Genomic DNA, 25,973 nt, shown 5'->3' with positions numbered 1-25,973 from the left:
AATTGAAGGTTCAATGTATAATATTAAGAGCAATCTATTAGCTCAAATATGGTATTCATAAATATGCTGTCAGTGTGTCATCACAAGAAAATAGCAACTGTTGCAATGAAGACAGTCACATCTTTTCTATTAAAAAGCAACTTGCATCCTTATGTATAGTATATTGGTGTACTGCATTAGTGCGTACTGATTCCTTTGTTGCCATGTATATATCTAATACCTATATTGATTAAAGTAATAAAGAATACTGGCTCTTAGCTCACTTATTAACAATCCTTAACTAAAATGAATATCTTATTAAAGTTGTGCTGTGAAAAAGTATTTGCTCCCTTCCTGATTATTTTTTTTCTCATATCTGTCACACTTAAATGATTCAGACAAATGTGAATATTAAAAAGCTGTCTAACCTCCTGAGAACCGAGGAAAATAAGTGTCTTCCAAATTATTCTTTTTTGTAATTTCCTACCTAATTGTAACATGTGCCACACTCAGAGCAAAACTCATGCTTTATGGACCAGTCTTTCATGTTGCTGTGGAGGAATTCTGGCCTGCTCATCTTTGCAGAGTTGTTTTAATTCAACCACACTGGCAGGTTTTTGAGCATGATGGGCCTGTTTAAGTACTTGCCACAACATCTCAATTGGATTTAAATCCATACTTTGACTAGGCCACTCCAAAAAACTTCCAAAATCTGTATTTTTTTTGAGCCATTCAGAGGTGGACTTGCTGGTGTGTTTTGGATCATTGTCGTGCTGCATAACCCAAAAGCACTTAAGCTGGTCACAAACTGATGAACAGAAATTCTCCTTCAGGATTTTATGGCAGAGCTCAGAATTCATGGTTCCATCAATTGTCCCAGTGCTGAAGTACAAACTGGCGCTGAGGTGTTGTAGAGCGTCAAATTATACATAGGTCCCTCTAATGGCCGATGAGAGTCAGGTGCCTCATTATATCAGCCTGAATACAGACACAAGATACACAAAGAGAGAGAGACAGGGGATGGAAACAAAGAGCACAGATAGGAACAGAGCAGCCATGGTAGATTTTTTGACAGTCATTGTGCTCTTGGAGTAATTTTGGCAGGCTGGCCACTCCTGGGAAGGTTCACCACTGTTTCAAGTTTTCTCCATTTGTGGATAATGGCTCTCACCGTGATTAACGGGAGTCCCAAAGCCTTAGAAATGGCTTTGTATTCATTTCTAGACTGGCTGAGAGAAATGATACATGTCAATTATGTTGTTTCTATTTAAGTGATTTCTTGATCCAACTGATCCAACAGGTCTGGCAGTGATCGGGCTTTGGTGTAGCAAGTAAAATTTAACTCAGCTTTACAAGAAATTTGGTTAATCGTATTTCATTCAAGATTTAGCAAGATGGGCAATTACTTTTCACACAGGGCCATTTGGAAAGCTTTGCCCCTTAATAAATGAAATTATCATTTAAGAACTGCAATTTGTATTTACTCATGTTATCTTGGTGCAATAATAAAATGTGTTTGAATTTCCTAATCATGTAAGTGCGACAAATATGCAATGTATAAACAAATTATTTAATTAAATCAAATAATTAATCAGGAAGGGGGCAACTACTTTTTCACAGCCGTGTATGTACTAGACTGGTTCATTGCTAAAAGATTTTGTTACCCTTCGACAGTGCCATGTTAACTGACTGGCTTTCTTTTCTGTTGTGACTCACTGCTGCCTATAGTTACATATTTATCTTTGAGAGTGACATAATCTTCTCACTGAATTCTCAGTAAGAATGTGAGTGACTGTATTTCCCAAAATGTGAGACTCTTTTAAGCTGTTAAGAGACACTGAAACCCACAATCACAAAGACATGCAAGACTGTTTATTTTCAAAATGGGTTTCCAGTTCCATGCTGTCTGTATAATTTATATATTATTTGATTTCTACAATAAGCTAACTATGTTCAATATATGTGTGAGACAGTTAAAACATTGTACTATATCGTTTGTGGTATTTTTAAAATAATTACTACTGTAATTAATATGTCCTTCTGACTTGTTTGGCACTTCTGTGAGTTTCCTCGGCCTCTGGCTTCTCTCTGTGAGGCTGTGCAAAAAGAGAGAGCTTGGATTCATGAGCTTGTTTTATGTTCAGGGACTGTTGTGGTCTGGCAGGACCTCCTTAGTCCAGCTCAGCAGCATGAGCTGCAGGGCTACATCCTGTTCCAGAGATCTTGTTGCTTAGGGAGTGTCCTCCTTGGCTTGGATCACAGTGTTTGATTTGTTGTTCAGAAGAGCCTATTACCAGTGGAATATTCACATTATAAATACTAAGCGAGGTCAGGTTCAGCCTACAAATGTAAGTCTGTTTCTCAAAAGCAGAAGAGACTGGTTAGACATAAAGAATGCTTTCATATCTATATGTATTCCAGGTGCAGGGGACTGACGGTGAACTGAATGGTGAGAAAGCATGGCCTATCCCAGCATGCACTTCCAACTAACAGTCATCAACATAGGTTGAACAAATTGGTGGAACAGTACAACAGGAAATACAATATACTTTATTAAAATAATAACGTTTTGCTTTTGTTGAGATCATGATATCAAACATCTATGCTAATAAACATGACACACTTAAATCACAAATTCTTCACCTGAAACTGTGGCCATTGTTGCAATGCAGGTTTAAAAACATAGGATTTAGTAGTTTTAACAATGTGTCAGTGTGTTTTAGAGAGATAATTTCAGCTACAACTGAGATTCCTACCTTCAGATGAGATCTCTGTGTCATCTCTCATGGTTTCTCCAAATGTTGGGCTAATCTTCTTATTAATACCTAAAAAACATGACTCAAATGAGGTTACATTGTGAAAGCAGCAGACCTGAAGCATGTTCACGTATTTACTGTAATACAACTGTGAGCTGCCACCACTGACTGTGACCTTCTCTGACTAGTTAGGTGAGGGTGAGGCTTGGTTTGAATGATAAAGAAATTCTTATAAACATAGAACCACATAAAACCCAACACCATCTGCACTGTGAAAGCAGTGACCTAGCTGGATGATGAGCCAGATGTTTCGACGTTGAATCCATCCGCCTGGAGCCTCCACCTCATACAGACGCTCCCTATGTTCCTTGTGCTGCTGCAGAAACCTCCTGCACACTGATCACACAGGAGACATAAACAGAGCAGTACAAACAGCACAGTATACTCATTTAAAAAAATAATGTAGAGGTTAAACCCACATCTGTACTGTATTAACACCACACACGTCCTTCCTTCCTACGCTTCGTTCAACTTTCAGATGGGCAACATCCTGTGGTTTCTCTATGGAAATGAGAATAAAATGTCGCAGCAGGACAAACCTGCTTGATTTTTGGTGAAATGTGGAGCATTTGATGTGGCATGAAATATAAATCTGCCATCACTGAGTTCACGTGGCTCTTTCCAAGTAATTGTATGTCAAGTGCAACACTTACAACCCAACTCTACAAAATATGCATTCTGCCAAAGATAAGGCAAATAAGCAAAAAATGGGCTTTGTGGGGAGTGGGATGAGGCGGGATAAAGCAGGACTTAGCTGACCTGCCACCATGCTTGGTGATAACGGAGAGCTGACTCCCAGAAACTGCTCTGTGGGGAATGAGGAGCAGAAGTCCTCTAGCATCTGAAGGCCAAAGCCTCTTCTCCTGCAGCTCCTCCTCACCAGCATTGTATCCAGAACAGACAACTGGTAGCAGGAGCCGCTCCAGCTGTCACACAGGTTGCCTGAAACACACGCACCAGTTTGTCACTGCAGTATTATATTACACACAGTAAGACACTATATCTACCAGTATATAAAGTTTAAATCAGACTTGCAGTATAACAGTACAGGACCTCAGAGCTTACTCTCACCAGCTGTAACTGTACTGTAGGTTTTGCTTTGCTATTGATCCTCAACAAATGAACAAGCTCAGCTCAACCACAATGACAAGGCTTAAGATTTCTTCCTCTTTTCTTCTGGTTTTAATCTTAGGATACACAATATTCTCTTAATGCTTAAGTATTTTATATATCTTTAAATTCTCTCCTCTGCTGTATGCTGATGTAAATTATTTGGTGACATGTTTATGGACATTGTCTTTCAGTGACCATTTTTGTTTAGGAATAATGCTGATATGTTTAGAGATGTGAGTCGTGCAATGTTATGTAAAGTACAGGCAAATCAACAAGTGGCAAATCAATTGTGACCTTAAGGAGGAACATGTTAAAGCTGCACTAGAAAAGATTTACAGGTAAACAAATCCTTTGCAAAACAGCAGATAAGAACATCTCTGCGATATCATTCCTCTCCCCCACTGTTCTCTTCTCCACTGGCCTACCTTTGTGTTTGATGGTGTAGAAGCCGACTGCCTGGCCATCTCTCCACAGCAGCTTGCAGCTCTCCGTGCGGGGATGCAGGGAGAACAACGCCTCCTCCTGTGAAGACTGCTCCACTACCTGACTGAGCAGGAACATAATCACCCTCTCCATAAGTGAACGCACCTGGGAAACAACACACCAGCTCTGATGAAAACAAACAGTACAGATGACCATGCACATAAATGCTGTGAATAAATAAAATTATTTCTAACTGCACGCTTGAAAAAGATATGCACTCTGTAGCTTAACTTGCATGTGTTAAGTACATCTTAGAGAAAATAAAGGATAGAAATCTAAATCCCTAGGTAACGTGCTCAAGACATCAAAGCAAATTTCACACTGTACATTTTTCTTTGTCCCTGTGTTCTGACATTTTATAGATTAAATGTTTAGACTGCTATTTGTGTCCACATTGTTTCTTTCCAGACTGTTTATCCCTGTGTTGTAACACTGACTTGCCAACAGATGTAGAAATACACAGTTACCAACACCAAGCCACTTCTGGATCTGCTGGATGTGCGTAAGACATCATCCACGTGCCACCACTTCTCATGCAGGTATAAAGCTACCACTGGAAGGCAGAAGAGAAAGCATTTGGCTCCATGCATGTCTCTCTGTGTAAATATATATGAGTGCGCAGTCCCAAACCTTGTGCTGGATCACCAGGGGAGTGAAGTGCTGCCACTGTGCAGGTAGGTTGGTCGTCTTCAAAGAGCTGCAAGTGCCTTACATTGCTTGGTGTTATGGCCACCTGTGCAGATTGCAGTGGAAAACCAGCTTCCATTTATTACCTGAAAGTTGAATTTTGTGGTAATTTCTGTCTACACTGCACTGGAGTTAGTATAACCACCACATGCATTGTTAAAAAGTGAGGTGTAAAGAAGAGTTACAGCACCTTTGAGGTCGGTGATAACTCAAACCACTCATTATTAGGCATAGTAGGGCTTGACTCCAGAGAAGAGATGTACTGCTTGGATTCTGACGTCAGACCAGTGCCATCCACAGCTGGAAGATCTACGGGGTACATGGCCTCTCATGGGGAACACAGCTGTTTACGGAGTAATAAGACATTACAAGGGTTTAAAACGTCAAACAGGAACAAAAATGTCTATTGACTTTTTGGAGGTAATGAAACAGAGGTGACTGGTGATTGTCAAATTTTCTTATACATGGCAAATGTTCTTCCACCAGCCTCGGTTGTTTAAAGGTACCTTGCTTGGGTAAATCTAAAATAAGACGTAGAAAATAAATTGTGACCTCTGACAAGCTGTTAGTTCCGTATGGTGTGATCGGCACATACGTTACAGTAATTGATGCATGTGGTCTGACTTTCAGCTAAACATTCACTTTTAAGTCACATTAAAGCCGTCCAAGGTTATGCCGATAGGCGAGATGCTCGATGAAGTGTATTAAAATGAATCAGACAAATGGAAAACCACTTATATGGAAGAGGCTAAACCCGCATCCTTTTAGCGAGATGATTTCTGACACTGTTATTCAAAGTGTGAGTGAGGTGGATGCAGCAAACGCTTCATGCACTTTGAACTGCTAGCCTACTATTGCTAACAAGAGCGACACGTAAGGACGATAAGCAGAATATCGCAATAAAGTCGGCAGCGAAATAACTTACGTTACTACTTTAAAAGTCAGTAGATCACGGCTGTTGACACAAGCTGTCAGCAGCACCTAAATTCACTTCGCTCCCACCTTGTCTTCTTCTTTAACCTGCAGCGCCACTCTCTGATATGAGGGAGACATTACGTCATGGTCAAGCTGAACAGCGTTGGCAACAGAGACCGGAATTTATTTATTTATTTATTTATTATTTTTATTTATTATTATTGGTTATTACTAGAATTAATCCAAGAAAATGACTAAACTCAGAAAATTAAACATAGTTGACCTACAATACATAAAAATAATAGGTGGCGTGTTCATATACTTTATGCGGCAATCATAACTTACATAGATCAAATAACCTTACACGTTTTGTAAAATAGAATAAAGTGGTCTCCAAACACATATTGTCTATTGAAACAAAAAGAGAGCTGAACAGCTTTTTCTGTGATTAATTAGAGTAGAAAATCAATTAAATAACAATACAATAACACATTTTATCTTTAGATTACTGCTCACTAGCTCTATATTATTCTGAAAATATTTCAGCGGAAGTCGTGTGTATCTCCTACCTAAAACGTGAGTCCGTGATCAGTGCAGGTTAAATGATGTTGTTTGGTCTGACACCGGGTCGATGGCTGATGTCGCAGCGTCACTGCCTCCTGCACCTGCAGCGCCGCATCTTTACATCGGAACACCCCCCAAGAGTAAGTCCGTTTTACAATACAGAGACACTGACACTTCACTGGTTCAGCCCAGTGCAGCACCGTTATACAACATGTCATCCAAATGCACCAGAACAAGCTGGAAGGTTTCGAACCATTACTGAAAAAAGTGTGTTAGCTAATGCTAGTTGTAATGTAATGTAATAGCTGAGCAGATAAGGTATTAATAAAATGACTACATTTTATCTGCTCATCGTCAGGGTCACTGAACGATTCAGCCAAACCCTTATCAATATGTGACCCGGGTAATTAGCTGACCCAAGACACAATACTGGGGTTCTTGCAGTTTTTATTTCAAACAGCGCCGCGGGGCGACATCTTGTCAAAAACCACACATGGCAAACACAATTAATACCCCGAAAGAGAATCACCTTCATCAAACAAATCTGACAAACACGACAGTGGGCTTAACTTCTCGACACGGGAGCTCAATCCGCTGCTCCACTACTCCTCGTCACAGGGGTCTTCACCATGCGGCTCATTACAGATACAAAACCCATGCGTAATACTTCGCACGTCTCCATTTTTTGGATCACATTTTAAAACAGGAAGTAACCCAGAGTGCACTTAGAGAAATTCGCTGCAGATTTTCCATTGGCTATGCAATACTGCCCTCTGGTGACCAAATGTAATGCACTGCTTTCTCCATCTTGAGGCACATTTACCCACATCAGAAAACCAACTTTAAACAGTGATAACATAAAATAACCATGAACAATACAAAATATAACAACTTACTTGGTTTAGGGGACATTTTGATACAGGTGAAAAAACTACTTAGTCATTTACTTATACATGAGTTTACCATAAGTTTACCACCCGGCTACAAATAGATAATTAACAGAGCGCAAACATGAGAAAACAATTTTTTGTTTTTCTTCATTTGATTATAGCAGTTGCTTGGGGACGTCTCACCTACTTATATAATATATAATGTAATAAAAACTACTGTTACACAGACACACATCGTCAAACAGCTAATTGTTATCTAAAATGGGTTTGTTCACCTTAAATTTCTTTCATTCATTCAGTCTCTATGCGGTTGTTTATGTACATATCAAGATAACACACTGTACTTTGCCTGACCAGTTAGCTTCCCTCTTTTTAAAGAGCTTACAATTTAAATATGTTTTATAAAAGAAATAATTGTCTGTACATGCTTCCATAGTCACACAATATTTTGCAAAGGGAGGCAAATGGTTTCAGACTTAGAGCAGTAGGGGACAACCAGAATTTGTGTGTGCGGTAGATTCACCTTTTTACCATCAGCTTCGTTTCCTACACAGTTTAATGTGGTAACTTTCTCCTTAACCTTCATTTTTCTTCTTGAAATATTCAAGAAGCCCAGACTGGGTGTTCCTACTGGAACGTTTCATGGTTTTATGACTATTGAGTCAGTGAATTTGCACCTTACTACCCCTCTCTCTGACGCTGTAATTAGTTCCACTTTGCTCCAAGATAAGTCCTTAGACTTAACCTTGTGTTGACTTAGTGTTAGTGTGAACCTATGACAGGACTGAATATGTTCAGGGCTAAACTTAAAATGTTCAGGGATGGAGCTCTGAATGATTATGACTAACAACACCACTGCACATTCCTTTGTCTGGTCACATTCACTAATCACTACCTTGTTGCTCAGCACATCTGTCGGAAGGTGTTATGAAAAGTTGGACATATTAGATGCCTTGGGTTGTGTAAGTTTGAAACGCTGGCTCTTATTACCAATGGGTGTTTTGGAGCCAGTGACTGTTAAGTTTTTTTTTTCTTTTTCTCTCTTTTTTTTTTTTCCAGCACAAATCCTTCCATGCCAGAGTTTCAATTTTCTTTTTAGTGCCAAGTGTTATTTTTCACTGTCAAAGTTTATTTTTCAGTGCCAGTGTTTAACTGTCACTGTTCTGGCTCCATATTTTCCAGTGTTACTCTGTGGAACAATACCATGATCAAGGTTGTAACATTTTTGCCTTTGACAGTGGCTCTCTTAAATGTTAAAGTGAGATATTGTCTAACTTAACATAACACTTACTGAGCCTCCTGTGTATATTTCCATCTATAGCAGCTATAGACTCTGCACCAACCTGACATTTACAGTGTATATACTTCATTGTTAGAGCCTGTCATTGGGGTGTTGTCAAGCGCTATTATCTTTTTATGGTTTTGTAGCTGTATGGGTCTCTCAATTGCACAATTTCTTTGATTTAGTGGAGGTTAAAAAAGTGTTTGCATGCTCCAAGAATAAAACCCAAGGTTTGTTCAATGCAGGCAAGAACTGTAACACTGAGCTGTAAATTTTTGTGTGGGGCTTTCACACCTGAGCAGACAGGCTGTGAACATGTTCATTTTCACACAGTACATATATGGTCTCCTTCTTTTTGTGGCTCCCCAGAGTTAAGGAACAGAACACTGACATTTATCCCATGACATTCTCCTGCTCATTGCCATACAACATTTTGGAGAAAACAGAACATCCGTTAATACTGTAGGCAATATTATATATAGGCAGGCAATATTGTTCCATGAAGTAACCTTGTCCTTAAATATCCTTTGTCTCTATTCTAACACTCTAATTCTAAAACAATATAATACATAATATGTAGGAATGTCCAAATTCAAATGCATTACATTTTTTAGGAAGAATTAATTGCTAAGTTGTGTGTTTATTAGGTACACCAAGCTAAAACTAATGCAGTCTAATAAAACGGTTCTGCAATAAATCCTATTTGGTGTTGATTCAACTGTATTATCATCTTGGAAGGTACAGTTTGTGGTAAAACATAGCATAATTACATGGCCACCATTTAGCACCATGTATTTATACAAGACTTTGGGATGGCTGTGAACTTTTAATCTTCATAGTTTTATTTAGCCTGACCATGCTGTTCTATACCAAGAAGCAATTCTAAAATTCAGACGTGTGAATGACGTATTCTGCCTCTTTTTGCATTGCATGTATGTCATTTGTTCAGTGGCTCCTAATTTGCACAGTCATGGAGGATGTTGGCTCAGGTGCTTTTTGACATGTTCTCTCCACATAAGAGAGAAACCAAGCATATCAGGGACAGTTTTCAGTGTGTGGTACAATTTTATATTTGATCTTTTCTTCCCACTCTCTTGTCATGACTCACTTTGCTTCACTCTGTTCTTCATTTGTGTATGTGCAGTTTGCACAGGGTGCTGTTCTGGACAGCATCCTTTCTGCATTCAGGTCTATATGTGGAGAGGATGGCGTCTTATTGGGTGAAGCTGTCAGAGAACAACATGGGAAAGATGAGTCTCTGCACAGGTGAGTCTGTTTCACTCTCATCCAGACTACTCACAGGCAGACTTGTGATATTGCATGATGAAATTGTTTTCCAGCAGGAATTAGTTTCTAGAGAAATCCATAACACGTACTGTGACATTACACAAAAAGGAAATGGCAGAGATGATAAGAGCTGAACACTAAGGTGTCAATGGTAGAACTAAAAATATCCAGACAAAAAGTTGAATGAAGGAAACACTAGTCAGTAACATTAGTACATTATATGGTTAAATGAGGCTAAAAATCTCCATATGTGATAGCATAAAGTCTGTGACATGAGTAATCTCAATCACATTACACTTAGTTGTTTGTAGTCAATTTAAAAGAACTATGAGATATAATAATGTGGATATTGTTTTGAACGTGGGTTGATGATCATTTGATCCCATCTCCCTCTGCATTTGCTCGTAACTGATTATTTACAGACATTTACTCACATGGATACCAGTAGCATAGGTTGTCTAGAAATGAATCATTTCTTTGTAAATGCTCATGACCACTATAAATAAGTTTTCCCACTAAATTATACAATAGACAGCAACAAAAGACTTGATTTAATGGAAAAATACAGAGAATGGTAAGCTGAGTGTTGTATTGCTGCTGTCCAGATGTTGTCCTCCAGATGTGGTGGTATTTCCGCATTGTGTGGAAGAGGTCAGCGCCCTGGCCAAGGTCTGCCACAACCACCAACTTCCCATTATCCCTTTTGGCACAGGAACCGGCCTGGAGGGTGGGGTCAGTGCAGTAAAGGTGAGTGAAACTGCAAAAAGTACAAAAAATACAAGACTAAATCTGAATGTGCTGCGTGTTTATGTGATTCTTCGTGCTGCACTTAGGGTGGTGTGTGCTTTAGTCTGAGGAACATGGATCAGATTCTGGGCCTGCACCAGGAGGACTTTGACGTGACAGTGGAGCCTGGTGTGACTCGGAAGGCCCTTAACGCCTATCTTCGAGACACTGGCCTGTGGTTTCCTGTTGGTCCGTATTTTTCTGTAGCTCAGTGGGTAGAGCAGAGTAAAGCACTGGTCACAGGTCATGTTTAAAATTGCAAAATTGCTATGAAATCAACAGTGAATAGAGTTACATGGGCATTGGTGTACAGTGCTGTAGCACACAACAGTGAAGATAGCATTTGTAGGGAATGGCAGTAATAAATAATAGGACAAATACATAAAAATAGTAATGAGTACGTATGTAAAATGTTACATTTGTAGTTAGGATTGAGAATTTCATGATCAAGATCACTGGCTCTTGTTAGCTAAAACTTTTAAAATTACAGATCGTCAATTGAGGTTCAGTGGTTTTGGTGGTAGGGTGGTGTGTGGTCCCATTTTAATAAGAGATACTACGTGATCCTAGTAATGACATTATTCTGGTAGAAAAGGTTAAGAGATTTCAAGTCAGAGTGAATAACATTTTTTAAGTTCACCCAATCTTATGTCATTTTTATGGAATTACAGTGGATTTACATGTTCTGTGCATCTATGAATTTGATTATAATAATATATGTATAATAATATATTTGATAAATAGCTTAGGAAATGTTGCTGATGTCCTTTTGCCATCTTAGATCCTGGAGCTGATGCGTCTCTCTGTGGTATGGCTGCCACCAGTGCATCTGGTACTAATGCTGTGCGTTATGGAACTATGCGGGAAAACGTTATAAACCTGGAGTTGGTGCTGGCTGATGGCACCATCATACACACGGCTGGGAAAGGTCGACGGCCAAGGTAACCCTGGTATCATGTTTCAGGATTTTGAGAAGTGCACATCTAAACCAAAGTATACATTTTCTGTTTCTAACTACAAATATGCAATATTCCCTAATATTCCTAATATTCCTCTTTTTCATGCCTTCATTTCCATTATCATTTTTTAGGAAGACCTCAGCAGGTTATAACCTGACAAACCTATTTGTGGGCTCAGAAGGGACCCTAGGGATCATCACCAAGACCACATTGCGCCTGTATGGCCTACCAGAGGCTATGGTGTCAGCTGTCTGCTCATTTCCCTCCGTCCAAGATGCTGTAGATAGCACAGTGCAGACCCTACAGGCTGGAGTACCCATTGCTCGCATCGGTGAGCAGATGTCACAGAGCAGCACCATTCAGTACATAAGTGTTTTATTGAACAAAGTAAACGCTATCCTTAGGTAACTTTGGTGGCAAAAATTGTGAATAATTAATTTGATTTGTACTTTGAATTTTTTATTTGGTTCATATCCCATGCACTGACATGAAGGGGGCAGGGTTTATGACCTATTTTGCAACCAACCAACTTACAGTAGGTTTACTTCTGATTAGCTGTCACATCATTCATCTTTATACAGTTTATGGTTCCACCCATTATAAACTGATGTAAACAGCCAGAGCACAGCCATGGCTGCAGTAACAACCACAATGACAGGATCATTTCATATAGAGATGCAGTTCCATAAAAAATGAACTCTATCCCTGTTATCTCTGGCTATTCAGACTAACCTGGCCCATATGTAAAGCACAACACTAAGGGTGTGTAAAACATTAATGTAATCACTCCAGCAAGAAGCTAAAAGATGGAGTGAGGAAGCCAGATCAATGTGGTTTAGGAGAATTGAGCCAAAACCAGAAAGAGATGAAACTTTATTGATCCCTCTGAGACAATAGTTTCTTGCACTAAAAGGGTAATAGAATCCAGCAGAGAGAAATGAATTATAACATTAAGAGTAAAAATAGATCAATACCACTTATTGGCAGTTGGAAGATATGTTTATGATCATTAAAAGTGGGAAGTGACCTATTTCAATACATCATGCTGACATTTGTCTTTGCTCTTTGTGTGCTCTGACTGTGTGTGTGAATGTCTGTGTGCGTGTTTATCAGAGTTTTTGGATGATGTAATGATAGAGGCGTGCAACAGGTTCAGCTCTCTCTCCTACCCCGTGACCCCAACCCTGTTCCTAGAGTTCCACGGTTCTGAACAAAGCCTCAAGGAACAAGTTAGCACAACAGGTAAATCATGAACTTCACGATCACTGTTAGATGACGGCCTAATATACCTCAAATTAACCTTTTACATTATTATGACTACAATTTTTACTTGACAATATGTTACATTCACAGACGTATTTTGTCACAGAATTAAGAAACATTGTCTCAGTCATCAAATAATACAACCAATTTATGTGACACAAGTGCACTTCATACTTTTAGCAACAGCTGAGACAGGGTGAAGTAGACGTATGCTGGTTTTCAGCCATGCTAGCTGACTAAATATATAGCTTTACAGATCTGTCAGACCAATACTTTATTCCTGTTGGAATATCTCAAGTTTTACATGGATTGAAACTTTGGGGACATTGATTGTCCCTAGAGAATAAATCCTTGTCACTATGGGGATTTTCTTTACTTTGTGTTGTGTTACTTACTACAGGTGTATTAAGGAGAACTGGCTACCAACAAAGTACTTTTTAGCCAATGAAAAAAGATACAGTCTAAGGTGGAAGGAGTTGGCACATTAGTGGTAGACCATCAGCTGCTCTATAAACATTACCTCCACAGGCAGTTCAACAGTGATTTAAGGAAAATCCTACTGGCACAACTACAAAAACAGTTTTGTTCTGTTTGTGCGGGTACAGCGGACATTACTCAGAGCAACGGAGGTGCTGATTTTCAGTGGGCTCAACATGCTGAAACAAGGAATCGACTGTGGAAAGCTCGTCACGATGCCTGGTATGCAGCTCTGGCTCTCAGACCTGGCTGCAAGGTAAAGAAGGCCAGCTGCCAGTTTACCAGAGGTACTAATACAACAGTTTTAAAAGTAAAATATCAAATTAATTCATAGCATACAGGTCTTATAGGTAATGTAATCAGAGCTCCAAGGACATAACGTAATTTTCAATTGGCAGTATAATATTTTTATTACTTACTGCAGTATTACTGTACTTGGTGACTACTCCCACTAAAGCAAAAGGTATGGGGATTCTGGATACTGCTTCAGTGTGCTGTCTTTTAATGGTGAACAACAGGGTAGTTAATTACTCCTGTGCTTGAAAGGCTTTGTCTGATACCTCTGTGCTGGCACCATAACCGTTCTGAGGCACTTTTATGTCTCACTTTATTAAGGTTTTAAATCCTAGTGATCGAAAAAGACAGCCATTTCATGCTGTTCCAATTCTGTGACCTTATCCTCCTTATCTGTGTGTGTGCACATGTGTAGGCCTATGCTACAGATGTGTGTGTCCCGCTGTCTCGACTGCCTCAAATCATTGTGGAGACAAAGGAGGACCTGATTGAGAACAGGCTGACAGGTGAGCAGAAATATATAATGACATAATGCTTGATATGATTCATTGTGAGTATAATGCCTGTAGCTGCATTATTTCTAACTTGTGAATGTATCAGAGTTAGCACAAACAAAACATTTACACCATTTTCACAGGAAAGAACTACATTGCCATCTTATGGCTGGTAATTGACCTATGTCCTATGCCTAACTCCTATGTTTGCCACTAATTAAAATTAGCACATTAGTTCAATTCTTAAATGATCTGTTAAAGTCAAATATTAAACAGGCTGATTACAGTCATTCAAAATTACCTTTAGATCAAGTGCTGATCAAAGAGTACAGTGTTATATAAGACTAAAGTTATATGACATTTTTTGCCAATAAAGTGTACATTTAAATATACCAGTCACCTTTTTGCACCAAGTCTGGGCATAAAATTTCCTTTTCCCAGATACTGGGTCATATTTGAGTGGATATTTATTCGTGTGGGTGTAACCAGCTGCCAGTCAGTTGTCACAATCAAATAAACAGTGTCCTTTTCTCCTCAGTGCCAGCATTCATGGCTGCAGTGATGTGGAAGTGCAGGGCTATGTTCAAAATCACTTACTACTTACTTTATAGTTCACCATGTAATATGTATACCCTTTGGTAACAGTGTGTGAATGCTGAGTATGTATATCTATCCATTATATAGTGCAGTCTAATACAGGTAAAAGTGATTGTTTGCTTGTGATTTTTGTTTTTTTTGCTTACTATTGAGTGGACTGCTGAGCAGACATATGGAGAATGAGAGAGTGATTCTGGGACACAGTGTCTGCCCATTATCATAGCGAGTGTAGCTCTTGATGCATGGCTGCAACTAAGCACGTTTCTGAATCAGGCTATTTTCAGTTGCTGGTATTCAAATGCAGCTGTTTCAATTGAGCTGCAGAGCACCAGCTTGTCCCATTAGTTAAAAATACCATGTATTATTTCCCAGAGGCTCACAGGATGCCTTCAAATTACTAAAGATGTTTTTAAGTAACAGTGATATTTTGTTTCATTATCTATAAATGATGCTCATGGGTGTTGTCACCTTTTTCTCACCACCTTAAAAAACTGTTCTGGCAAAACCCCCCGTGAGTTTATTGAACTGACAGAGTCTGTTCTATTGCTTACATCTTTTAGTTAGGAGGAAGAATTTAATTTTTTCAACATATACATTTCACTTTGAAGTGCAGTATCAGACTGAAGGTTTTTAGGTTCCAGGTTTTTAGTATATTTTTTATTGCTACATGGCAAACAAGTTACCAGTAGGTGCAGAAGATTCTCAGAAAACAAACAAGACCCAGCATTCATGATATGCATGCTCCTAAGGCTGTGCAATTGGGCAATTAGTTGAAAGGGGTGTGTTAAAAAAATAGCAGTGTGGCATTCAATCAGTGAGGTCATCAATTTTATGAAAAAATCAGGTGGCCCCTATTTAAGGATGAAGCCAGCACTTGTTGAACATGCATTTGAAAGCCTGAGGAAAATGGGTCAAGACATTGTTCAGAAGAACAGTGTACTTTGATTAAAAAGTTGATTGGAGAGGGGAAAACCTATAAAGAGGTGCAAAAAATTATAGGCTGTTCAGCTAAAATGATCTCCAGTGCCTTAAAATGGAGGGCAAAACCAGAGAGACGTGGAAGAAAACGGAAGACAACCATCAAAATGGATCGAAGAATAACCAGAATGGCAAAGGCTCAGCCAATGATCAGCTCCAGGATGATCAAAGACAGTCTGGAGTTACCTGTACGTACTGTGACAGTTAGAAGACGTCTGTGTGAAGCTAATGTATTTTCAAGAATCCCCCGCAAAGTCCCTCTGTTAAAAACAAGGCATGTGCAGAAGAGGTTACAATTTGCCAAAGAACACATCAACTGGCCTAAAGAGAAATGGAGGAACATTTTGTGGACTGATGAGAGTAAAATTGTTCTTTTTGGGTCCAAGGGCCATAGACAGTTTGTGAGACGACCCCCAAACTCTGAATTCAAGCCACAGTACACAGTGAATACAGTGAAGCATGATGGTGCAAGCATCATGATATGGGCATGTTTCTCCTACTATGGTGTTGGGCCTATTTATCGCATACCAGGGATCATGGATCAGTTTGCATATGTCAAAATACTTGAAGAGGTCATGTTGCCTTATGCTGAAGAGGACATGCCCTTGAAATGGTTGTTTCAACAAGACAATGACCCCAAACACACTAGTAAACGAGCAAAGTCTTGGTTCCAAACCAACAAAATTAATGTTATGGAGTGGCCAGCCCAATCCCCGGACCTTAATCCAATCGAGAACTTGTGGGGTGATATCAAAAATGCTGTTTCTGAAGCAAAACCAAGAAATGTAAATGAATTGAGGAATGTTGTTAAAGAATCATGGAGTGGAATAACAGCTGAAAGGTGCCACCAGTTGGTTGACTCCATGCCACACAGATGTGAAGCAGTTATAAAAAACTGTGGTCATACAACTAAATATCAGTTTAGTGATTCACAGGATTGCTAAATCCTAGAAACAAAAACGTTTGTACAAAATAGTTTTGAGTTTGTACAGTCAACGGCAGACTGCTATTTTTTTGAACACACCCCTTTCAACTAATTGCCCAATTGCACAGCCTTAGGAGCGTGCATGTCATGAATGCTGGGTTTTGTTTGTTTTCTGAGAATCTACTGCACCTACTGGTAACTTGTTTGCCATGTAGCAATAAAAAATATACTAAAAACCTGGATTATTCTGGTTAGTCACATTGTACTGCCTTTATTTTGAACAATACTGTATTATTCAGACGTTTAAGATCCACAGGACTGTAGCCAATCTCCCTGGATGTGGCCGCAAGAGGAAAATTGATGACAAATTGAAGAGACGGATAATACGAATGGTAACCAAAGAGCCCAGAACAACTTCCAAAGAGATTCGAGGTGAACTCCAAGTTCACTGTATATCAGTGTCAGATCGCACCATTCATCGCTGTTTGAGCCAAAGTCAACTTAATGGAAGACGACCAAAGAGGACTCCTCTGTTGAAAGAAATCATAAAAAAGTGAGACTGGAATTTGCCAAAATGCATATTGACAAGCCACACAGCTGCTGGTACAATGTCCTTTGGACAGATGAGACAAAATTGGAGCTTTTTGGCAAGTCACATCAGTTTTAGGTTCACAGACACAAAAATGAAGCACACAAAGAAAAGAACAATGTACCTACTGTGAAACATTGAGGAGGCACACGGTGTCTTAAATCTGGGCAGGGTACAATGAAATCTCAAGACTATCAAGGCATTCTGGAGCGAAATGTGCTGCCTATTGTCAGAAAGCTTGGTCTCCGTCACTGTTCATGGGTCCTCCAACACGACAATGGCCCAAAACACACAGCTAAAAACACCCAGGAGTGGCTAAGAACAAAACACTGGACTATTCTGAATTGACCTTCTATGAGTCCTGATCTAAATCCTATTGGACATCTGTGGAAAGATCTGAAACATGCAGTCTGGAGAAGGCACCCTTCACAAACTGTCTTAGAACTGGAGCAGTTTGCTCACGAGGAGTGGGCCAAAATACCTGTCGACAGGTGAAGAGATGAGAGTTACAGAAATCAGTTGATTACAGTGACAAAATATTAAGTGAATTGTACCATCTTTTTTGTCCAGGCCAGTTTTGGCTTATATATGTTTTTTTTTTTTCTCTTCCATAAGGATGTTTCTGCTAAAATTATTATATTCCGGTGCATCTTATAGTCCAGAAAATACGGTAATCATTTTGTATATTTTCCTGTGTAACAAATGTGAGTTTTATCTTCAGGTCCCATAGCGGGTCATGTAGGTGATGGTAACTTCCACTGTCTGGTAGTGGTGGACCCCAACGACCCAGAAGAGCTGCACAGGGTGCACCTCTTCACTGACAGGCTGGCAAGGTATTGTATGTCTGTGATCTGTCACCTGTCCTGTACTCTGACACTGTATTCTCTCAAATCCTCCGCCAGACAGGACTTTTCTACACATGTCCCTAATGAAATAACTCTTATATTTGTCTAAGAATATTGTTATTATTTTACACTAAAATCTCTTTATAGTTGACACTTAGGTTTCCATGTACTGACTTTAAATATTTCATAAAAACACTAGTAAGCGTAGTTCAAGTGCATCAATAAATGTTCAGATAAGATTAAGGTCGATTCCAATGATAGTAGTTGGCCTTTTTTTTTTTTTTTTTTTTTTTATTTGATATGAACAGGTCTTCCAGCCAATCACACAGCAGAAATTTACAAGCACAAGTTTAGCACATGTTTACAGTTACCACCCACTTGTGTTATAACTTTGCTCTAACAACTGATTCCATCATTGTTCTGACACAAAGCACAAGCAGCCAATGATAATGAAAATAGCGCCGCACTGAACCAGTCATGTGGTTGGAAGAGAGTTAGAGCAGTTAGGTTGATGCACACAGCACAGATCGTGGAGGAGCAGCCAGCAGCAGCTCACATGCTAATGTTTGGCCTGTTGTCGCTGTGTAAGCCAGTACGTCAGGAGTAGGGCCTGATTAAAGAGAAGATGAACAGAACAGAAAATGTTGATGACAACTCAAGTGTCAGCGTTAATGATGAAAACACCCAGACAGACATAGCCCAGGGCTCACTTTTGTGGAGCAGTTTTAACTCTTTTTTTTTTTTTTTTTTTTACACGTAATCCATCCATCCATCATCTATACCTGCTTATTCCTTAACCAGGGTCACAGGGATCTGCTGGAGCCTATCCCAGCTCTCTTTGGGTGAAAGGCAGGGGTACACCCTGGACAGGTCACCAGTCCATCACAGGGCCACATAGAGACAAACAACCTCACACACTCACACTCACTCCTATGGGCAATTTAGAGTCACCCATCAACCTGACATACATGTTTTTGGACTGTGGGAGGAAACCAGAAAAAATCCACGCAAGCACAGGGAGAACATGCAAACTCCACTCCAAACTCCACTCCACACAGAAAGGCTGGGTTGCAAGCCCTGGACCTTCTTGCTGTGAGGCAACAGGGCTAACCACTCAGCCACCATGCTGCCTCAGTTATAACATACCTGTTTTTATATACTTTCAAATACCATATTCATGCACAAATTTTCAAATACATATTGTTCCAAATACCAGAAGAAAAAAATGCTACAAGCCACAGGTTGAACCATCTTTAGCTAGAACAAGAACCAGGAGTCCTGAGACAGATGGTGTAGCCCCTACAGAGCCCTGACCTCTATATCATGGAGTCAGTCTGGGATTACATGACAAGTCACTGAGTCAGTTTAAATTTACAGACGAGCTGTGGCAAGCTCCTACTTACAACCTTCCTGTCAAGTATCTTGAAAAACTATGTGCACCTAGGAATTTGCCTAGAAGAATTGGTGCTTTTTGAAAGGCAAAGGGCGGTAAGAGCAGATGCACTGTTGTATGAACCTAACTGATAACTGAAAACAATATACCGTATAGCTGTATTATTTGAAAGCTTCCCTTACTTCACATTTTCTACCTCAGGTTTTTGCACAGTGTTGTACCTATAACTAAAATATTAACAGCAGGCAATTTTGGAGGTAAAATAATGTTTGAAGTTTGAATCCTCTGCGCTGTGTGATTCCTCATCTCTTTGTGCTTATGTGCTTGCTTAGCTGACTTTGAAGAGATTTATTCCAAAAAAGAACATGAGCATTAACTGACTTCAGTACTGTAATTTTAGTTCAGACTGAATTGATATTTATATGTACCTTTTCAAATGTCAGAAGCTACTGTACTGTCACAGTGGATAAGAAGGTCCTCTACAGGGCCTTTTAGTACAAATGTGTACTCCTCTTCTACATGTATTTTTGGCTGTGTAAGTGGAGTACAGTATGTCATGTGTATTAGCATCATAACTCAGACTGTCTGACTTAACAGACTTCAATGTTTGTATGAGCCTAAAGGTGATTCCATTCACATAGTAAAATGGAGATAAGGTATAATGTGAAAATATTGACAATATATATTAGGTTTAAAATGTCTACATATGTGGCCCTGCGACAGACTGGTGACCTGTCTAGGGTGTACCCCTGCCTTCCACCCGAGAGAGAGCTGGGATAGGCTCCAGCGGATCCCCGTGACCCTGAACAGGAAAAGCGGGTATAGAAGATGGATGGATGGATGGATGTCTACATATGAGTTTGGTGCAGTTAAGATTAAGCTACACATTATCGCATCTTCTGTTTTTAAATTATATTTGTTTCGTGTTACATAAATATTGTGATATCTGTAACATTTTATAATTAAAGACAGGGTCAATTAAAACCCTCAATATATACTGGACACTATTTTTTGCTGTAAAATAATGCTGTTTGTTTTTCTCCTGTAGACGAGCCCTGGCCATGGATGGCACATGTACAGGGGAGCATGGAGTGGGTTTAGGGAAGAGAGCACTGCTGTGTGAGGAGATGGGATCCATGGCTATCCAGGTCATGCAGGGTCTCAAAGACACCCTTGACCCAAATAACCTGATGAATCCTGGGAAAATTCTTCTGCCAAAAGCCCTCTAAACCCTTTTCTAAACATTGAGAAAAGTCTCATGGCTTGATCAGTGACTGATGTCACAGTGGAAATTTATGAAAATATGTACCACTGAAGCCTCATTAGACAAGGATTGACAGACACAGATCTTTCAAAAGTAAATAGGAAGGCATTGCACATGTTGTTCATGTTTTCCCCATGACGTACACCATGTGCTCGTCATCAGTAATGAGTTCTTTTACATTAGGGATCTAAAAATAAGTGAATCATGAAAAGCTAGAATGATTTGTGGCGACTGTCCCTGACTACCTTACTATATGTGACTTTACATGCAAACATTACATGTCTATATTTCAATAAAGGTTGCTGTGCTACCTGCCAATAACAAACAGTTATAGTTGAATCTTTAGCGCACTGGTTTTGGACTTTTTGATACAAGGTTTTGTTTTGAAATAGAATATTATGTTGAGCCTGAAGCTGGTTTCTGTCTCTGTCCTGAATTTCTTTATAATTGTTTATCTGATAACAAGCAAAGATGTAAAACCTTATCAGGTTCCAGCTTCTCAAATTCAAAGATTTACATTGTAAACTGAATACCTTGGATAAATCAGGCAATTTGAAGATGATCTGTTTTTCTCTGTTTTCATGTTTAAGTTTTGCTATGAAAATAATCAGTTTTTGCATAGTGTTAAAATCAGATCTGTGTAGCTGTCTAGAAAATGGACAGATAAATAGCCAATAAAACCTCATATTTCTCACAATATTAAATCAAAAATTTATAACACTATTTCTCAACTTTAAAGAAATAGTCTAACATTTTGGGAACATATTTTTTCCCTTTTTTAGGAAAGTGTGTGAGAAGATTGATACCCCTCACCTTTACTTTTGTGAAATGTGTAGGTGGAGCCTGGAGATGGTTAGCTAAGCTTAGCATAAAGACTACAATTGACAAGAGAAATCATTTTCTAAAATAATGACCCTTTTCAATCAAACCTTTATTTACAAAACACATGAAACATAACTGGAGTCAACCGAAGTGCATAACATCAAACTTAAACACAGATAAAGATTAGCACAAAACAAGATGGTTCACAGAAAAGAACACCAGTACCACAATGAAAATTACTACTCTGTCCTAACTCATACATGTACAGACCACCGTGGTAAAGCAATGTACTTTTAGTTTGGATTTAAAAAGTGATGAGAAACTGGTCAGAGATCATAGGGTAGACCTTTCCGTAACTGTGAAGGCTACTGAAAAAGGCATGATCACCCCAGTGAACGCATCTTAACTGTGGGATGTCTAAAAGAAGCCAATTCAAGGCCTAAAGCACCCTGTTAGTGTTGTGAAAAGATAAAAAAAAAAAAAAAATCAGATAGCTGAGAGCCAGGCCATGCAAAGCCTTAGAAGCACACAGCAAGAGCTTAAAATGAATCCAAAAACAAATCAGGAGCCACTGGTGCAAAAACAAAGAGGGCTGATATGCCTACCTTTGCAAGAGTTTGTGAGAAACCAGGCTGCTGCATTCTGTACAAGCTAAAGGCAGGATCGAGAGGACTGATTAATACCAGTATACAGCACATTCCAATAATTGAGAGATGAGTTGATAAAAGCATAAATAACCGTCTCTAGCTCGTTAAAAGACAAGAGAGGCTTAACTCTGGCAACACAGTGCAGTTGGAAAAAACTAGCTCACACAAGAGAGTTGATTTGTTTATCAAATTTCACATTGCTGTTAGAAATAACCCCCAGATTTCTGAAGGGAGAAAATAAAACCTGGATAGTAAACCCCCAGACATGAATATGATGACCTCTGTTTTACTGTCAGTTCGAAAAAAAAAGTTTTCAAAGAGACAACGCTTAATATTATGGAGACAATCAAATAAAGACTGAAAAGAGGAGCCAGCTTCATGTTTCGTTGAGAAGTACATCTTCAGCAAAAACAACAAAATGAAAGATTATGCCTTTCAATCACTCTGAGAGAGCATATATGAAGAAAACAAAGAGGGACGCCACAGGTAAGGGAGGCAGACAAGAACCAATGTTCATTAATCATTACAGAAAAAGTCCTATTGGTCAAATAAGGAAGAGGAGTACCCCCAATCCCCTAACATCAGCCAACTGAGGAGGAGGAGGAAGATTTAGCGATGCACAGCATTGAAGGCCACTGAGGGGTCCAGGAGCAACAACATAACAGGATTCTTGTTAAAAACAATTCTCTCTGAAACTTTGGCTATGAATGGTAACTGAGAAACAGGTCTAAAGTTGGCAAATCACGATTTGTTTGCTTTTGTTTTTTTAAGATATGGCATAATCATAGCATGTTTGAAGGCAGGTGGTACAACCCCGGAGTTAAGACAACCATTAAAAAAGACTGAACACATTGCCCCAAGGTTCTGAATACCTCCTTAACCAGATGATCTGGAATAATATCCCATGAAGAGACACAGGATTTAGTATAATAGACAGCCTTAGTAAGTGTCGATGTCTCAAACTGGTCAAAGACAGCAGGGCATAAAAATATTCCATGCAGCTCAGATTGAATAACACTGAAAGCAGGGTTTGAAGCAGGGAAACCTTCTCAGTAAAGTGTATCAGAGAAGACATCAGAGAAAATGGAGGAACATAGATTCAATACAGAGTTTATAGTACTAAATAAAACTCTCAGGCAATTAGAGTTGTTGTTAATTAGACAGAAACCATGATTTAGCGAGTTTCCTGGCAATCAAACAGTCTCTAAAAAAAAGCCCGAGACTTGAAGCAGTTAAGTCAAATGTTCCCACTTCCATAATGTAATGATGTTTCCATTTTCAGGAAGATTCTTCTGATTAATTTGAAGTTATATTTTTTCACAATGTTCTGCTACAGACTTTAAATTCACATTTGAATGTAACTCTCTAAAGCAGTCATTTTTTAATTATGCTGGCAGAGGCCCTGTTTCTAAAAATGCCAATAATAATAATATTCTTATGTATGTAGATAATATATAATGTTAGCAGCCTGTTAAGAAGTGAAACTTCTAGTTTTTCTAGTTCAGATTTACAGAATTTACAGAACTTAGTCTTGCAGCATCCTAAGCCATTCTAGAACCTATCCTTTTTTTAGCATTGACTGCACCAGAGCATAGACAGTTTAAGGTGTTTTAAAGGTAGCAGAGCAAAGTACTGCGAGACATCATTAATATGAAGAAGTACATCTTGGCATCAAGGCTAGCTGCACTACAGGATGTGGATTTTAGACTTCAAGTTCCCATTTATCTGTCTGAATGGTTATGAGATATGTGCTTTTTCACCAAGACAAACCGTTCTTTTAGAATGATTTGCCTCTTGCTTATGGGGACACTGTAATAAGATGTAGGTTGCTTTCACAAAAAGATTCTATAAACATCTCGACAGAAAGGTGTGTGGCAAATTATCATCCTCTTACAATGAAGAAGCACTACTCTAAGCACTACTCTGCTCCACCATAGAGTGTCAGTAGTGCATCCTCACAGCTCACCTGGGGACAAACATGCAGCAGCTGTAATGTGAATCACCTTAGAAGATGGACAAAATTAAATGCTGTTTCTCACTGCGACTGAACTAAATAAAATTCCATCTACTGGTTTTATTCAAATATGTGATCTACTGTACATCTGCCTTGATTCAGTTGTGTTTTAACTGACCCTTATGTAATGGCTATAGCTACAAGTGAGGACAGAGTTCTTCTGTGTTCCTGGGAATTTAAGAGGTTTAATGAATTGAGGATGTAGCCTGCGTACTACACATGGTGTGTGATTTAAATCTGATTAGAATATTGTAACCTAAAAATCTCAACAAATTTGACTCTTGTTTTATAACTCTAAATAAGGAGTACAATTAAAGTACAGTTTAGACCACAGCATACCAGGAATACAATACACTTTAGACACTATGTGTTAAAAAGGCTGTAACTCCCCCACAAACCTTCCTATACTGATGTAAGCCCACTCAGATTTAAACTTAAACTTGCTACTTTCATGTTGTTTTATTTCAAATTGAAGATGCTGCAGCGCAGACCTTGAAGAAAACAGAATGTGTAACTGTCCAGATGCTTAGAATCTGGACTGCAATATAGTAATGTTTGTATGTTGTGTGTATGCGTGCACAGAGAAACAGAGAGGGGACCATTTATAGGCCTGCTGTCTTTAGCAGGATAGATTAACACCTATTGCAGAGAGCAATTTACCATAGTTTACCTTATTGGGTAGCAAGGCTAGGAAGACTGACTGTGAAATAAAGAGCCAAACAGAAAAAAAAAACAGCCTAATTACACACACACAGCTGCACACACGCACACACACACACACACACACACACACACACACACACAGAGGATTAGACCATTTAATCCCAAACAAAACATGTGAGCCAGTAATCCCAGTAATTTAGCATATGGTGGAGAGATCTGTGCATAACTTGGTAATGACAAACAATATGCTGGCCTGGCTGAAGGCCTGACAGTGTGGGGGAGCAAAACAAGCTCATGAATAATGGATAACATCAGGTAGGTCCAGCTCAGTTCCTCAATCAGCAGATTCATTAAGGAATATTTTCCTTGAAAATGAAAAGGAACTCCCTGTATCTTCAAAGATGTCAATCACGCCTATAATTTCACACTTGCTAATGTCAATAATTGCTCTCTAAGATATTAATACATAGTGGCAAGTGTTTAAAAATAGTACAGAAAAAAAATGACGTGTGCTACATTTGCTCATAATGATGCTCATATTTTTATTTGATATAAATAGAAGATTTGAGATTTATGCATATAGTTTTTGCTTTTAATCACAAATTATGTTAAAAAATTTTGATTTAAAAAAAGTATGGTAAAACGTTTGTGCTCGTAAAATCAGTCTACCCAGCAGACACTGCCACACCTCCTTGTATTCCAAAACGACCCAGGCTTCAAGGTAACTCTACTTATGAATAATGATTTTAGCAAGTACAGGTGTGGGATGTGTGACACCCAAGAGACATGCAATAAGACGTTTTTTGGGGATGGGATCATTTGATCATGTGTAATTTTGGATACAGAGATTTCAAAACCCCTGACCTCAACAGAAAACTGACCGCCTGTAAACATTTAGTCAAGATCGGTCATCAGTCACATCCAGTTTCACAAACTCGACCAGATAG

The 25,973-nt window shown here is 39.0% G+C and overlaps 2 protein-coding genes across 10 annotated transcripts; one reads left to right on the top strand and one right to left on the bottom strand.

The window, feature by feature from the left end:
* Positions 1 to 715: 715 nt before the first annotated feature.
* On the bottom strand, positions 716 to 7,255 carry fam169b (family with sequence similarity 169 member B). Of its 8 annotated transcripts, none has more exons than XM_033325274.1 (10): positions 6,563 to 6,672; positions 6,004 to 6,113; positions 5,269 to 5,421; positions 5,022 to 5,124; positions 4,859 to 4,944; positions 4,334 to 4,496; positions 3,555 to 3,737; positions 3,021 to 3,131; positions 2,736 to 2,804; positions 716 to 957 (listed from the first exon to the last, which is right to left on the bottom strand). In XM_033325274.1, the coding sequence occupies exons 3-10, from the start codon at positions 5,398 to 5,400 to the stop codon at positions 953 to 955; spliced, it is 852 nt and encodes a 283-aa protein (XP_033181165.1). In that variant the 5' UTR covers positions 5,401 to 5,421; positions 6,004 to 6,113; positions 6,563 to 6,672; the 3' UTR covers positions 716 to 952. The 8 variants fall into 8 exon arrangements, 7 of the variants coding, with proteins under 7 accessions (XP_033181165.1, XP_026167622.1, XP_033181164.1 ...); XM_026311837.2 differs by lacking the exons at positions 716 to 957; positions 6,004 to 6,113 and adding exons at positions 1,834 to 2,266; positions 7,087 to 7,115; XM_033325273.1 differs by lacking the exon at positions 716 to 957 and adding an exon at positions 1,834 to 2,266.
* ldhd (lactate dehydrogenase D) lies at positions 6,567 to 21,437 on the top strand. Of its 2 annotated transcripts, none has more exons than XR_003295960.2 (11): positions 6,567 to 6,697; positions 9,874 to 9,995; positions 10,622 to 10,763; positions 10,850 to 10,991; positions 11,584 to 11,743; positions 11,893 to 12,092; positions 12,875 to 13,003; positions 13,630 to 13,788; positions 14,211 to 14,301; positions 18,100 to 18,211; positions 20,665 to 20,692. XR_003295960.2 is itself a non-coding variant. In XM_026311834.2 (11 exons), exons 1-11 carry the CDS (start codon positions 6,596 to 6,598, stop codon positions 20,843 to 20,845), a joined length of 1,509 nt encoding a protein of 502 aa, XP_026167619.1. In that variant the 5' UTR covers positions 6,567 to 6,595; the 3' UTR covers positions 20,846 to 21,437. The 2 variants fall into 2 exon arrangements, 1 of the variants encoding a protein (XP_026167619.1); XM_026311834.2 differs by having other exon boundaries at positions 13,630 to 13,757; positions 20,665 to 21,437.
* The last annotated feature ends 4,536 nt before the right edge of the window (positions 21,438 to 25,973 follow it).

Source organism: Mastacembelus armatus, chromosome 6 (assembly GCF_900324485.2).
Source record: "Mastacembelus armatus chromosome 6, fMasArm1.2, whole genome shotgun sequence".
NCBI classification, from domain to species: domain Eukaryota; kingdom Metazoa; phylum Chordata; class Actinopteri; order Synbranchiformes; family Mastacembelidae; genus Mastacembelus; species Mastacembelus armatus.
This window is presented reverse-complemented; position numbering and strand designations above follow the sequence as displayed.